Genomic DNA, 16,471 nt, shown 5'->3' with positions numbered 1-16,471 from the left:
ATTGTGTTTTCATATTTTTATTTCAAAGTTATATTTATTGTGTTTTCATATTTTTATTTCAAAGTTATATTTATTGTGTTTTTATATTTTTATTTTAAAATTATATTTATTGTGTTTTCGTATTTTTTATTTTCAAAATTATATTTATTGTGTTTTCATATTTTTTATTTTCAAAATTATATTTATTGTTTTTCATATTTTTTATTTTCAAAATTATATTTATTGTTTTTCATATTTTTTATTTTCAAAATTATATTTATTGTGTTTTCATATTTTTTATTTTCAAAATTATATTTATTGTGTTTTCATATTTTTTATTTCAAAATTATATTTATTGTGTTTTCATATTTTTTATTCCAAAATTATATTTATTGTGTTTTCATATTTTTTATTTCAAAATTATATTTATTGTGTTTTCATATTTTTATTTCAAAATTATATTTATTGTGTTTTCATATTTTTTATTTCAAAATTATATTTATTGTGTTTTCATATTTTTATTTCAAAGTTATATTTATTGTGTTTTCATATTTTTATTTCAAAGTTATATTTATTGTGTTTTTATATTTTTATTTTAAAATTATATTTATTGTGTTTTCGTATTTTTTATTTTCAAAATTATATTTATTGTGTTTTCATATTTTTTATTTTCAAAATTATATTTATTGTTTTTCATATTTTTTATTTTCAAAATTATATTTATTGTTTTTCATATTTTTTATTTTCAAAATTATATTTATTGTGTTTTCATATTTTTTATTTTCAAAATTATATTTATTGTGTTTTCATATTTTTTATTTCAAAATTATATTTATTGTGTTTTCATATTTTTTATTTTCAAAATTATATTTATTGTGTTTTCATATTTTTTATTTTCAAAATTATATTTATTGTTTTTCATATTTTTTATTTTCAAAATTATATTTATTGTTTTTCATATTTTTTATTTTCAAAATTATATTTATTGTGTTTTCATATTTTTTTTTCAAAATTATATTTATTGTGTTTTCATATTTTTTATTTCAAAATTATATTTATTGTGTTTTCATATTTTTATTTCAAAATTATATTTATTGTGTTTTCATATTTTTTATTTCAAAATTATATTTATTGTGTTTTCATATTTTTATTTCAAAGTTATATTTATTGTGTTTTTATATTTTTATTTTAAAATTATATTTATTGTGTTTTCATATTTTTTATTTTCAAAATTATATTTATTGTGTTTTCATATTTTTTATTCCAAAATTATATTTATTGTGTTTTCATATTTTTTATTTCAAAATTATATTTATTGTGTTTTCATATTTTTTATTCCAAAATTATATTTATTGTGTTTTCATATTTTTTATTTCAAAATTATATTTATTGTGTTTTCATATTTTTATTTCAAAATTATATTTATTGTGTTTTCATATTTTTTATTTCAAAATTATATTTATTGTGTTTTCATATTTTTATTTCAAAGTTATATTTATTGTGTTTTCATATTTTTATTTCAAAGTTATATTTATTGTGTTTTTATATTTTTATTTTAAAATTATATTTATTGTGTTTTCGTATTTTTTATTTTCAAAATTATATTTATTGTGTTTTCATATTTTTTATTTTCAAAATTATATTTATTGTTTTTCATATTTTTTATTTTCAAAATTATATTTATTGTTTTTCATATTTTTTATTTTCAAAATTATATTTATTGTGTTTTCATATTTTTTATTTTCAAAATTATATTTATTGTGTTTTCATATTTTTTATTTCAAAATTATATTTATTGTGTTTTCATATTTTTTATTCCAAAATTATATTTATTGTGTTTTCATATTTTTTATTTCAAAATTATATTTATTGTGTTTTCATATTTTTATTTCAAAATTATATTTATTGTGTTTTCATATTTTTTATTTCAAAATTATATTTATTGTGTTTTCATATTTTTATTTCAAAGTTATATTTATTGTGTTTTCATATTTTTATTTCAAAGTTATATTTATTGTGTTTTTATATTTTTATTTTAAAATTATATTTATTGTGTTTTCGTATTTTTTATTTTCAAAATTATATTTATTGTGTTTTCATATTTTTTATTTTCAAAATTATATTTATTGTTTTTCATATTTTTTATTTTCAAAATTATATTTATTGTTTTTCATATTTTTTATTTTCAAAATTATATTTATTGTGTTTTCATATTTTTTATTTTCAAAATTATATTTATTGTGTTTTCATATTTTTTATTTCAAAATTATATTTATTGTGTTTTCATATTTTTTATTTTCAAAATTATATTTATTGTGTTTTCATATTTTTTATTTTCAAAATTATATTTATTGTTTTTCATATTTTTTATTTTCAAAATTATATTTATTGTTTTTCATATTTTTTATTTTCAAAATTATATTTATTGTGTTTTCATATTTTTTTTTCAAAATTATATTTATTGTGTTTTCATATTTTTTATTTCAAAATTATATTTATTGTGTTTTCATATTTTTTATTTTCAAAATTATATTTATTGTGTTTTCATATTTTTTTTTCAAAATTATATTTATTGTGTTTTCATATTTTTTATTTCAAAATTATATTTATTGTGTTTTCATATTTTTTATTTTCAAAATTATATTTATTGTGTTTTCATACCTAGACTACGTCTTGTTGTATTGCCAGCTCTTCGCGGTATGCACGGAATGCGCGGATGTCGATTTCACCTATCCTTTCCAATCGCGCTAATTGCTTTCAAAGGGCGTTGCTTTCTTGCGGTTGGTCGATCGGTTGATCGCCGTGCCACGCCCATGTTTCACTTTCGACACTCGCATGCGGTCGCCGTCTCGCGCTGCTCTCTGCGACCCGTCGCTTCGATCTCGTCGAACGGCACGACCATCGATGGAAACGAGAAAGAGAAAGGCAACCAAGTGCGTTTCTCACCCAAAAAACGTCGGAAAACGCAGCAAAGCGGCAATCTCTCTGACGACGTCGAAGGTCGACGATGACGTCGAGACGCGGCGTCCCATCCTCGTCGGCCGACCCGACGTTCTCAGCTTCGACGCTCTGCCCGACGCCGTCATTCTGGCCGTGATCGAGCTGTTGGACGTGCGAGACGTCGTCGCCCTGGCGAGAACGTGCAGACGATGTCGAGACGTCGGTCTGTCGTTACCAATGTGGAGATCACATTGTAAGGTAATTCCGTTTCTCTCTCACACCTGTCTGCTAATAATAATAGCGGCCGACAGCTGGCGAATGTGGGAAGTTAGGAATGTCTTCGAGACGTTTGAAAATTCAGTAACAATTTCCTATTCGCGTCGATTTCGGCGTGTAATTTTTCGTTGTTTTGGTATCTTGTGCAATGCACTTCCGGTGTTGTTCATTCCGATTGGTTGTGTGATTTCAATTGTCTGTGTGAAATGAAAGGGTGTGTAGTGTAGTGTGTGAAAGTGGATGGAGGCTATTTATTATTTAGTAATTAGGGTAGTTAATGCATAATGGCGGAGGTTTGGGGAATGTGGAAAGTTGGAATGTTTTTGAGACATTGGAATTTTTTTATCTCTGATGTGGAATTAGTAGGCATGTATTTTTCAGTTGTTTTTTGGTATCTAGCTTAATGTATTTGTGTGTTGTTCCTTTTTGTTTCCGATTGGTTGTGTGGATGGAAGTAAAAAAATGTGTGTGTGTGTGTGTGTGTCTGTCTGTCTGTCTGTCTGTTTGTCAATACATATATTTTCAAACATTGAACTATTATACACCATCTAAGCAAAGCAACTAAATACTACCCAAGCCAATAGGGCTTGGTTCGTCTGTCTGTTTGTCTGTCTGTCTGTGTCTGTCTGTGTGTCTGTTTGTGTGTCTGTCTTTCTGTCTGTCTGTCTATGTGTGTGTCTGTCTGTGTCTGTGTGTGTGTGTCTTTGTGTGTGCGTGTGCATGCGTGTGTGCATATGTGTGTCTGTCTGTCTGTCTGTCTGTCTGTCTGTCTGTCTGTGTCTGTCTGTCTGTCTTTCTGTGTGTGTGTGTGTGTGTGTGTGTGTGTGTGTGTGTGTGTGTGTGTGTGTGTGTGTGTGTGTGTCTGTATGTGTGTGTGTGTGTGTGTGTGTGTGTGTGTGTGTGTGTGTGTGTGTGTCTGTGCGTGTGGTGTGTGTGTTTGTAGGCCATTTACTATTTAGTAATTAGTAATTAGGTAATACATGCCGAGTACATGTATCAGGAATTTCGGAAATAGTGCCCAGGGCAGCAATATGGAAAATGGGATTTTTAAGGAAGATTATCCGTTCTCAATAAGTGCCAGGGCGGTTTGTAGGAAACTCTGGAAATTGGCGGATTGGCTTGAGTACAGTAGAGTAGGCAATTGTGAGGTCCATCTCGCAAAGTCCTGCCTAGCTACTTAGTTTATATAAACTTACGAGTGCAACCAGACCTGACTGCCCTCCTAGGCTTCTTGTCAGACGTTTCTTTAGACGTTCCTTTTTTAATCCACAATGTAAGACCACTGTCTGGTAGCCAAACTTGTAGGTACACTGTAGTATAGTGAACGTTACTAATACAGCCTCGGAATATCGACCAATTTTGGGCCGTGACGTCAAATCACACATCACAATCTTAATTCTCATTAGCGGCCCATGGGCTGTAAATGAGAACAGTTTTCAAAAGATTGCCCAGTGGGCTGTTTTTTTGGCTGGGCACTGTTTTGGAAATTCCTGGTAGTAAACTAATGAAATGGAGCTCACATTATAAGGTAAAGCCGCGTCTGCACTAGACCAGAATGGATCGTGATCATGCTGATCGCGATCCGATCAGGATAGCAAGCGTCCACAGTGTGCTTTGAAGACTTGATGCCTCCTTCTCTTTTTCGGTATCGCTTGAGTGATGCCGGATGTGTACCTGTGGGTTCTTTGCTTGTAGAAAGTGTTGATATGGTGACGTAAGGTGAGCGAGAATAAAAATGAGTGAGGAGGGTTAGATGTTCCGACGATACACGTAGCGTACGTGAAGGTAATGCTCACTATTTCTAATTGGATTCAACCAATCGCGATTGAATGCACCTCCTGATGTGGATTGGATTTATCATGATTCAGTTGCCAGTATGGACAGGGCTTAATTAATTAAGTCTTTCTTTCTCACCTGTCTGCTAATAATAGTGGAGGACACTTGGGGAATGTGGGAAGTTACAACTGTTTTGAGACATTAAAAAATTTTTGTTTCTGATAGGAAGTTGGTAGACATGTATTTTCAGTTGTTTTTTATGTTTAGTTTAATGTATTCCTGGTGTTGCCTTTTGTTTCCAATTGATAATTTTTATTACTTGTGTGGAGGGTACTGTAATGAGGGTCGTAGTGTGTGAAAGTGTTGAGGCTATTTATTATTTAGTAATTAGTCGATACATACTGAGTAGACGTAGTAATGAAATGGAGATCACATTATAAGGTAATTCTATTTCTCTCACACAGTGACACCCATTGGGTAATGGCAATGGCAGACAATTGGTGAATATAGAAAGTTAGGACTGTTTTTGAGACATCGAAAATTATTGACTCTACTAGTCCTGCCCCCGCCCTATGGGCAGAGCAATTTACTTTTGAGTTACAGTCACAGATGGACGCTCATTGCAAAAGTGGCTGGTGAGCTGGTTTAAACTCTGACTGCAGCGGGTGGATCTTGCACTTTACTATCTAAACCAGTTGGGAATTAGAGGACAACTTACTGTGGTTGGGTTAGCACGTCACATCCGCATACTCAGTTAATTGAACAAACAAACTCCGTCACATCTCATTTTAGAATGACAAAGTCTCGTTTCTGGCTGTCGGAGGCAGTCTAAGTGAAGTCAGACTCGAGCCTCGACTCGGCTGTCATCTTTCACGACGATCTGAGAGTGGCGTCATGTTGATCAGTGGTTTTCAGACATCCGGACATTCATGTGGACAGACGGAAGCGGGGGGGGGGGGGGGGGGTTTGGCATATTATTGTATAGGATAGGGAGTTGGTAGGCATAGGCATGTATTTCTGGTTGTTCTTTTATATCTTGTTCAATGCATTTCTGGTGTCGTTCTTTTTGTTTCTGATTGTTTGTGATTCAATTGTGTGTGTGGAGGGACATGAAGTGTGTGAACTGTGGAGGCAATTTATTATTTAGTAATTAGTTACATAGTGAGTACATGTAGAAATGAAATGGAGCTGCGCCATTTGGCCACTCTGCAAATGTGGAAAGTTACGACTTTTTGAGACTTTGAAAATTTTTTGTCTTTGATATGGAGTTTGTAGGCATGTGTTGTTCAGTTGTCTTTGATGCCTGAAACTTTAGTTCGCTGTATCTCTGTGTTGTTCGTTTGTTTTTGATTGATCTTGATTTCAATAATTTATCTGTTTGGATGGAAGTGAAATGGGTGTGAGTGTGTGAAAGTGTTAATTAATTAAGGCTATTTACTATTTAGTAACTAGTTATTAGTTAATACATAATGACTACAGTAGAACCTCGCTAATCCGAATTACCTTTAGCACCCTGCCTTGCGTATAACAGGCAGCCAGATCTGAGTTACTGTCTGATTGAAGTCGTCAGCGAATGCTCGTATCTGACTATTTCAAGTCATGACTTTCGCAGCATTTTTGGAACTATAATGTAGTCGTTGCAGCTGTCGTTAGACATCTAGAGACATACGTAAATGCATCAGTGGACTGGGTGTCCAACGTAAGGTCTGGACCTCCCAATCCGAACAACTTCACTAATCCAAACAGAGCTTGGCATTAGATTGTTCGGATTAGCAAGTTTCTACTGTACATGTAGAAACGAAACGAAAATCATTGTTTTAAGGTATCTCCATTTCTGTCTCACCTGTGTGCTAATAATAGTGGCCACCATTTGGTGAATGTGGGAAGTTATGACTTTGTTTGAGACATTGAAACTATTGACTGTGACAGGGAATTGGTAGGCATGTAGCTTTCACTTGTCTTTGATATTTACAGTTCAATGTATTTCTGGCTTCCAGCTGGATAGAGCATTGGTAGGGATGTATTTTTTCGATTGTCTTTGTTATCTATGTAGTTGGATGTACTCCTCCTTGTGTTGTTCTTTTGTATCTGATTGATTGTGATGTCAATTATCCATTTGGAGAAAGTGGAAGGGTGTGAGTGTGTGTAAAGTGTGGAGGCTATTTGCTATATAATAATTAGCAATTAGTGATTAGGTAGTCAAGTAAATGAAATGGATATCACAGTGTAAGGCAAGTCTATTTCTGTCTCATCTGTCTTCTATAGTAAGAGTCGGTGCCGTTTGGTGAGTGTGGGAAGGTATGACTTTTTTGAGACACCGAAACTTTTGACTCCGGTAGGGAATTGGTAGGCATGTATTCTCTGTTGTCTTTTAATTGTGTGTGTGTGTGTGTGTGTGTGTGTGTGTGTGTGTGTGTGTGTGTGTGTGAGTGTGTGAGTTTATGTTTGAATGGGTGTGTGTTTATGTATTTGTTTCTGTCTGTCTCTCTATCTGTCTGTCTCTCTGTCTGTCTGTCTCTCTGTCTTTCTGTCTCTGTGTGTGGTACTGTAGCTAATTTGGTTAGAGAGAGGAGAATGAAAACATTCTGGACCTTGCAGGGTTGCAGGTTCAAGTCACAGTGATGGCGAACCATGGCATAATTTCTTTAAGCAAGAAACTTATACACAATTGCTTTACTCGACTCAGGAGTATAAATGAGTACCTGGTCATTGACTGGGGTGGACATGACCGCTGGCTTGGCAGTAACATCATGTAGCAGACGGGTACTTGTGGTCCTTGGTGTCCAGTCCCAGAGCTGCGCCATGGTCAGTTCACCTGGATGATTCCGGACAAGTTCCAGGTGGATTGTAGCGTTGGCCATAAGCCTCCACGTAGCGCATGGAGGCACTGTCTCTAGAGGCAGGGGCAGCTATCTCCGCAACTGACCTTAAGGTCGACGTTGAATGACGTGGAAGGCTTAACACTTGTCCATTTGTGTGTGTGTGTGTGTGTGTGTGTGTGTGTGTGTGTGTGTGTGTGTGTGTGTGTGTGTGTGTGTTTTGTAGTTGAATGTATTTCCAGCTTAATTTTTTGTTTCCGATTGGTTTAGTAGAGATATGATCAATAACATTTACTGTAGGATGTTGAAACTCAGACAGTGAACAAAGATGGCTTTATACATGTTGCTCTATTATGTTGTCTAAATTTATAATAATCTTTGAATCAATTGTTTAACATACAACGTGTTTAGAGTTGCATGTATGTTACTGTCATACAGTATTGATTGTTTGCTCATTCTGTACAGCGTCGCTTCAACATTCTTGGTTGTCCAAAAACTAAATGTTATTCGGAAGTCTATGAGTTGTTCCATAAGGTCAGTGTTGTGGCTAGCTGCAAGTACCAGTGGACTGTACAGCCCGATCAAGATTACTGGATGCTCGTGTTCTGTGCTGCAACAACTGACTCAAAGGAAGTACAATATCTTGGTCTTGGTTCGGAAGTCTTGCCGACGACATTGTTTAGAGGAAAGGCTATGAAGCTTTGGGGATTGTCTAGTGATGAATTGAAGAAGTACTACAAAGGTATGCGATCGTGTGTAGTTGGACAAAGGCTGTGAGTGAGAAAGGAATGTGTGAATGTATTTGGAATGTGAATGCCTGCTGAAGGAAAAGAGGCCGACAGATAAAGTAGGCAGACAGATAGGCAGACAGGAGTAATTCAAACGGCAAATACAGACAGACAGAAAGGCAGACAGACAAACAGACGGATGGACAGATGGATGGACAAATGGATGGACAGATTATTTTATTGATCTTGAACTTCAAATTGATACAATGAGCAAGCCCTTAAATGTAACAAATCCATGTCAGTCCATTATGCAGTCTATTAGTTCAGACCTAACAGACAGACAGACCTGATGGACAGACAGACAGACAGACAGACAGACAGACGTACTACCATTGACAGACAGCCAGCCAGAGAGACAGACATACTACTATTGACAGACAGCCAGCCAGCCAGACAGACAGACAGACATACTACCATTGACAGCCAGCCAGACAGACAGACAGACATACAGACAGACAGACAGTTGGTTTATTCATCCTCACTCGAGGGCGCATCTGTGGCCCCTGCCAGTATAGTCTATACAATGACTGCAGACAGACAGACAGACAGAATGTTTTATTTCATAAATCCTATACTAGTACACAACGTCAGCTTATACGAGCCCAAAGGACTTGCATTTGCACTTTGCAATCAAACAGCTGGTCAATGTCATTCGTAGACTCTGACAGTTTTGATAATTTTTAAGAATTACTTTAGCGTAGCTTTGAAGTATTGTCGAGAACATAGACAGACAGACAGACAGACAGACAGGCACACAGACATACACACAGACAGACACACAATAGACAAACAAGTTTCTAGTCTTAATTACTTTTATGGACACAGTTTTGCTCTACATACATTAAACTTATTTGTTTGCACATTCCAGTTATTTGTTTACGTCATATCAAACTTTTTTTTACATTAGGAGAAATCATCCACTTGAATCATGGAGCTCGAACTATGTACATCTGGAAGGATCTCTACCAGGTACTCAACACTCTAAGTTTACTGTTACTCTTCTGTAGAGCTTCATAGCACACTGTCATGTCTTGATTTTAGGCTGCACTGGAGAAGTATGGCTCGAGAGAGAATCTTCAGGTGGCATTACTGAAACGCTGTTTTCGTATTCGCTTGGCTGTGAATATGGAGTTTGACCAAAGTACAAAAGAGCGACGCCTTCGTAACTATGAGAAATGGTGGCAACGAAATCAATCACTGGCAGCATCTCTCACTCGTCACATGCCGAGCATATACGACGTTTCACTTGCTGTGCCGTATTTTCATTTGCATTCGGTGACGGACGACTATCGTGTTGGTATGCTACGGAGTGCATAGAGTGTTGACTGTTTGTGTTTTGGGTATTATTTGATATTGCCAGTGTTCTGCATGCTTTAGATTGATAAAGTGGATTTGGTTAGTTTAGCTGTGTGTGTGTGTGTGTGTGTGTGTGTGTGTGTGTGTGTGTGTGTGTGTGTGTGCATGCGTGAGTGGTTGCCTGGCTGCCTGCTTGTCAGTCTGTCAGTCAGTCAGTCTGTCTGTCTGTCTGTCTGTCTGTCTGTCTGTTTTTTTGTCTGTCTGTCTGTCAATGGTAGTATATTTCAAACGTGATCACTATTGCAGGCTAGAGTAGGTAATAGCAAACTTTAAAAGTGAGTTTAACTAATAGGCCCTATAGGGCCATCATACCTACATGTACATTAATCTAATGTACATAAAACTGACTGTCTGTCTGTCAGTCTGTCTGTCTGTCAGTCTGCCTGTCTGTCAATACATATATTTTCAACATTGAAATCTACATACAACACAAGTAAGCAAGTCTACTGTCAGTGTGTCTGTCTGTCTGTCTGACTGTCTGTGTCTGTCTGTCTGTCTGACTGTCTGTGTCTGTCTGTCTATCTGTCAATACATATATTTTCAACATTGAAATCTACATACAATGCAACTAAGCAAGTCTACTGTCTGTGTGTCTGTCTGTGTGTCTGTCTGTCTGTCTGTCTGCCTGTCAATACATATATTTTTCATAAATGAACTATAGCACCAAAGCAATAGCTAATCTACGTGTCCATTACATCTAGTACATACATGAAAACTGGTTAAAACTACAATGCACACTATATATGCACTAAATACACATACACATTATGACTAGACAAAAGGGACCTATGGTCCCGGTCTCTAAATGTTTATGACTGTCCACTGAGAGCTGAAGTCTTCCTGCAGCTGTATTCGTGAGGAGAGATGAGAACTTCTTTGTAAGGGTCTGGCTGTTACACTTTTGGAGTTGGACAGCAAATCTCTTCCTCTAATAATCCAAGAATTCTGGGGCATTTGGTTTGCTCTCCTCATTGACTGAACTGCGAGATAGATGCTGCACATATTGAAACCCTTTTACTCCCAATCTTCCAAAGTGCTCAAAGACTAGTGGTATCATTCTCACAGAGGTGCTGCTTGGTCTCTTTTCTGAATTGTACTTCCATTTTTCTCTTCACGTTTCAGAGCCACTGCCCCATCGGTCTGTCTGTCTGTCTGTCTGTCTGTCTGTCTGTTTGTCTGTCTATCATTGTGTTTGTGTTTTCATGTCGATCTATTAAATCAATCATCTTTATTTGTCATGTTGGTCTTGATAGGTCACCATCCGGCATCAGTAAAACTACGCACCGTCCATCACTACGCCACATTCTGTCACACCCTACAAAGCTGGCTGAGCAAGATATCCGACGTCGACATCCAACGACAGATGTTGGATGAATACACGTCGTGTCTAAAGTACATCTATTCTAAGCTGTCTGCAAGGACATTTAGAGAGTTCGTCGATGCAACCAGCTTCTTCAAGGCCGCCCTGGAGTTCTACGGGCATTTGAAACCGGTACTAATGTGGCAGTATGAAAAGGGAAGGGCTTACCAGGCACACCATCGTCCCAGCAGTGTCATCAAAGAGCATCCAAGCTACAAGTAAGCCAATGAATCAAAGTGTAATTTGGTTCAATGTGATTGTAGCAATTCAAACGAGCAAGTTTGTTTTGCTTGTTGTAGTGATCTGTGTATAGTAATTAGTACAGATTGTTGGGTCGTTGGGCCTGGTCTGGAGGTCGGTTTGGTTTGGTTGTATAATTTTTCTAAATTACTGTTGCTAGTGCATGAATTGATTATCGAGAACTTTTGGTAAACGTATTCCATACAAGGTCAAATAAGCCCTGTGGCATAAATATGCCTTGCTTCACGATAAACGTTGCAGGGGTTATTGTTGCCGAGCGTAGCAATGTTTCTAATCCAGGTTGCACAACAGAAAGGGGCGTGGTTGTATAGGCTATCTATCGAGCTTTCGGTGTGTGTGTGTGTGTGTGTGTGTGTGTGTGTGTGTGTGTGTGTGTGTGCATGTGTGCGTGCATGCGCGTGTGTGTGTGTATGTGTGTGCGCACACGTGTGTGTGTGTGTGTATGTGTGTGCGCACACGTGTGTGTGTGTGTGTGTGTGTGTGTGTGTGTGTGTGTGTGTGTGTGTGTGTGTGTGTGTGTGTGTGTGTGTGTGTGTGTGTGTGTACTCATATGTACATGTACAGAAGTTGGGTTTTCCATGTACGGTATAAGATGAAATATTGGCGGGGAATTTATTTTGGTGGATTTGTGGATTTTTCAGCGACTGCCAAGATAAAATCTGCCATTAATTAATTAATTTGGCCACCGGGGTATCTTGACGTCATCATCCATGTGGATCAGCTATCTAATGGGAAGTGGCGGTACGTCACGCGGATGAGGCCACAAGATGGTAGGTAATCCTTGCTTGCCGTCTGTTGTGGCTATGGGTGAAGCTGGACTGTCACGTTCACGCGGTTCATGTTCTTTGCACTGACACACCAGTTCTTCATCACTAGGCAGTAGTTGAAGACCAGTAAGTTAGGGAAATGTGAGCCATGAACACAGCTGTCAATCACAACACTTCCATGACCACTTATGATAAGACATACCCTGAAAGAAGAAATTTGTGCGGGAGAAAAATTGTGCTTTTTCTAGAAACATTACTACTTGTGCGGAATTAATTTTTGTGACAATAAGGACATGCGCAATAAGATCATACGCAAGGAAAAATATATGTGGAATTCATTTTGTGCGATGGGCTTGTGATCACACAAGATTGCACGAATTTTCTCCCGCCCAAATTTCTTCTTTCAGGGTATATCAGTTATCAAACAACGATGTCCAACCACCAAAATAAAATCCATCAATATGCTTTGTTTGTCAATTTCTTAGCAAACAACCAGAATAGATTTCCGCCAATGTTTCATCTTACACAGTACTATGTATATACAGTCGTGTGTTGTGTTACTGAAGAGTAACACTTGGGTCATCACAGTAGGTATACTATTACTATGTCGTAATAAGTTTAGGCCAATCCGCCAAAATAAATTCTTTGCCAATATTTCATCTTATACGGTATTTATTTATTATTTATTTATATATTTATTAAAATATAATAAATAAATATTGACGTATTTTTTCTGTGTATAATTCTGTTAGGAAGTACATGTTTGATGGCGACAAAACTGCTTTGGCATCACTCAAAGCAGCATTCGAACATCAAGAACGTCTTCGACTTTTTCTCGACGATAACCGATGGCTAACTCAGCCGCTGATGGATCGTATCGAACAGGAAGCTCTGACCGACTCACAGTCAGGACTGTTCAAGGATCTTCTGCAAGGAATCCGTGCTGACTCGGGGAGTAAGGCGATACTGGATGCTGTCAAGTCGTTTCTCGATTCCGGCTCAGACGATGAGTTTTATGAGTTTGTGCATCAACTGAAAGAGAAACTGACTGCCAAGGTGGAGACCTTGAATTCTCTAGTGAAAAGCTTGGACAGGTACGTCGTGCCTGTATCCAAGAAAACGAACAAAAAGAAAGCTCATAAGGCATTACAAGTTTCGACCAGAGCGACAACAGGCAGACGAAGGTCTGCAAGATTGATTTCCAGGATAAACGTAGCAGGAGGCAGCAGATCCTTGACTGATCGGCTCCGGAAAGAAGGCAGTCCATCACAAATGATCAGTAAGTCAGCTAATCGTTGTACGTCGGAACTAACATTTGTCAGTGACATGGATTGTCAGCATGTGAGATAAATGTTGATAAGTTAGAATATTTTAAAAGGTATTTAGATTGGTGAATGCATTAATAAGGGTTTTGATTTATGTTATTTATCTCAAGCAGTAGCTGACAAATGGTTGCATGCTGAGATGCTAAAGTTGAGCGGAGCTCTGATTAACTAAAGATGCCATTTGAACTGTTGCAATCTGCAATGGGTTAGTACAGTCAAATGTCAGTTATCCGACCAGAGTGCCTTGGATGCTCTCTAGAAGGCACTGTACACTAACATGGTGTGGTAAACTACTTTATCATTATTACCTTATAGAGTGGAGTCAAGTTTTGAGTGCTTGTGCAATGTTTGTTCAGACATGTACAGGTTTATACTATTTTTCTATTAAAGTATTGTATTGTATATTTATATTTATACTGTACGTGTATTCGGTTTAAATGGGTGCGCATGGGCAGCCTTGGAGGACCAGGGACACCTGTTGCACGCCAGGAGAGTAGGCGTCAGTTGTCTAAATTATTCAAAGTTATGAAGAGGGTTGGGTCCCAAAGTTTTCAGATAACTGACATCCGACTGTAATATATCATCATCATTCGTGCATAGATGACTAAGTGTTTTACCCTGTCATTAGAATAATGGAATTTGTCTTGAAAGGAGTACAGTAGTACAGAGTCAGACAGTAGTACAAGTGCGGACGTTTAGTTTTATTGTTGAATGCTTGCTAACAACGTTGAAGGACCAGACATCTATATGCTTGGTCAAATGTAGCCAACCCAGCAGGAGCACTACAACTTCTTTGTGTGTTTGACCAAACATACTTTGACTCGCAGGGGTGTAGCAAGCATTTCTAAAGTGGTTGGGCCTAACGCGCGCTAGAGGCGTGGTTATGTCACATGACAGCACACATAGCGTGCGCTATTTTTAGTCTATTTGTACATACTGAAAGTTCTTAGTCTATGTTCTGACTGTGCCACAAACCGGTCATGGACAACTTAAAGATCCATAGTATCTACTTTGTCTTTGCTAGTTACCCTAAATACATACTTATAAATAATATATTTAATCATCTATACCTAAAGTTGAAACTGGAAGTTGTGGCAATTGTCTATTGGCCAAAGGCCATTTTTCCAAAACTGGTGGGGCCATAGATCAACCAGCCTGACAAGGACGACCTTTCCTACTCCCCTGACTTGCTGTACTCTCCAGAAACTCTACAGCTATTAATATGCTGTACTCTCCAGAAACTCTACAGCTATTAATATGCTGTACAGTTTTCCATGTACAAAGTTTGTGAGAATTTCATTCACTAAAATTTTGTTTCAATTATATATACACAATTTACAATGGTTTTCTTTGCAATGGTGGTAATAATTGATAGTACTGTAGTGGAAAGGTAATTAGATTTTGGTACATACCGATGGTCGTATGTTGGCTCTGTTGTCACTGTCACTTCCGTAGATGAGATTGCCGAATCCAAGATGGCCGACGCACACAATCAATCAGGCAGTCCATCTCAATGTTTGGTGTCAACGTCCTTTCCTAACAACGCGTATAACATCCTTCTTATCCGTCGTTTAGAAGCCGAAGACTATTCGGGATCAGAAAAAGAGACGCATAGTCTTGTTGACGACTACGACACTTCGGATTCAATTGGCGTGGGTGTTTCCAACGTGGGATCTACAACAGACAGTGAGAGGACAGAAAGGACCTTTGGCAACACCTCGAGCTATATTGCACCGAGTGATCTGTTATGGCCTGAATATGACTCTGAAGATCTAGTCGATGACTCAGACTCTGTACTGTCATCAGACATGGAGAGTATGTTGTCGTGAATACAGGTCTTCTGGTCATTAATTGTGGCTGCTGGTTATGCTTCATTGTGTTGAGTTGAGTTTGACGGATTGTTATTTTGAGTTGATATGGACAGACCACTGTGATTGAGTAAGCAGTGTTTCTGACTGGAAATTTCTTTTAGCCGCCTTAGGAAGAGATAGTTACGTAGGTAGATGTATTTTGTGATGTTTCAAATTTGTTGTTATGCGATTCTCAGTAGGTGGAATCAGTAGTTGGAATCAGTAGTTGGAATGGAAATAACTTATTTGATTATATGATTCGTTCAACTGTTTACGATGCTGGTACTGTAGTGTTAGTCTCGCATAGCCAGACCCTTTTAATGAGTGACATGGAGTGGAAGGGTCTTGCTACTCGAGAATAATCAAGAGGTTGTTGAGTATTTGCCATGTAGACTACTCTTGTTTTGTTTCAGTTTTGCAAGTGAGATCAACAACAACTCACAGAGCAGTAGTTAACCTACTGACAGTTTGATCTGACGTTTGCAAAAAGTTAGTTTGCACAATGGGGTGATGTTAATGTCATGAGGTGCTTTTCACTCTGTTGTGTTACTGCTGGTAGGTTTATGTTTAATTAATTAATTAATTAGTTAAGGTCACTTGTTGTGATGTATGCATCTTGCTAAGTGCTATGAACTGGAACATCTTGTGTAAGGTTTGATGAGTTAGGCAATTTTTTTGTTCAGGTGTTACGTGCTGAGATTGTTTGCGCATGCGCAAAATAGAACTGACATAAATTTCTCAGCACGCAAATTATAGACTCGTACCGAGTCCTTCTCCTCACGCACGCTCCACGTGTTTTAACCTCAGAATTTCCATTTTATACAGAGCAACCAACAATAATCTAACAGCAACATCCTATTAGGTAATCCGGGGTAATTCCTTACAGTTTGATTTCAATTGCTGATCACTGCACACTGCAAGCTCTTTAGGAAGAAAGAACTCGCTGATTGTCTAGCGCTCCAAATTGAAGAAAA

At 36.9% G+C, this 16,471-nt stretch overlaps 1 protein-coding gene across 1 annotated transcript; it reads left to right on the top strand.

Annotated features, from left to right (window-relative positions):
- Positions 1-2,814: 2,814 nt before the first annotated feature.
- LOC134193453 (uncharacterized) lies at positions 2,815-15,764 on the top strand. The gene is made up of 7 exons (XM_062662287.1): positions 2,815-3,177; positions 8,256-8,532; positions 9,486-9,547; positions 9,620-9,875; positions 11,188-11,512; positions 13,075-13,601; positions 15,103-15,764. The coding sequence occupies exons 1-7, from the start codon at positions 2,815-2,817 to the stop codon at positions 15,474-15,476; spliced, it is 2,184 nt and encodes a 727-aa protein (XP_062518271.1). The 3' UTR covers positions 15,477-15,764.
- Positions 15,765-16,471: the final 707 nt, after the last annotated feature.

This window comes from Corticium candelabrum, chromosome 1 (genome assembly GCF_963422355.1).
Source record: "Corticium candelabrum chromosome 1, ooCorCand1.1, whole genome shotgun sequence".
NCBI classification, from domain to species: domain Eukaryota; kingdom Metazoa; phylum Porifera; class Homoscleromorpha; order Homosclerophorida; family Plakinidae; genus Corticium; species Corticium candelabrum.
Note: the sequence above shows the minus strand (reverse complement) of the source record. Positions and strands in the feature narration are given on the sequence as shown.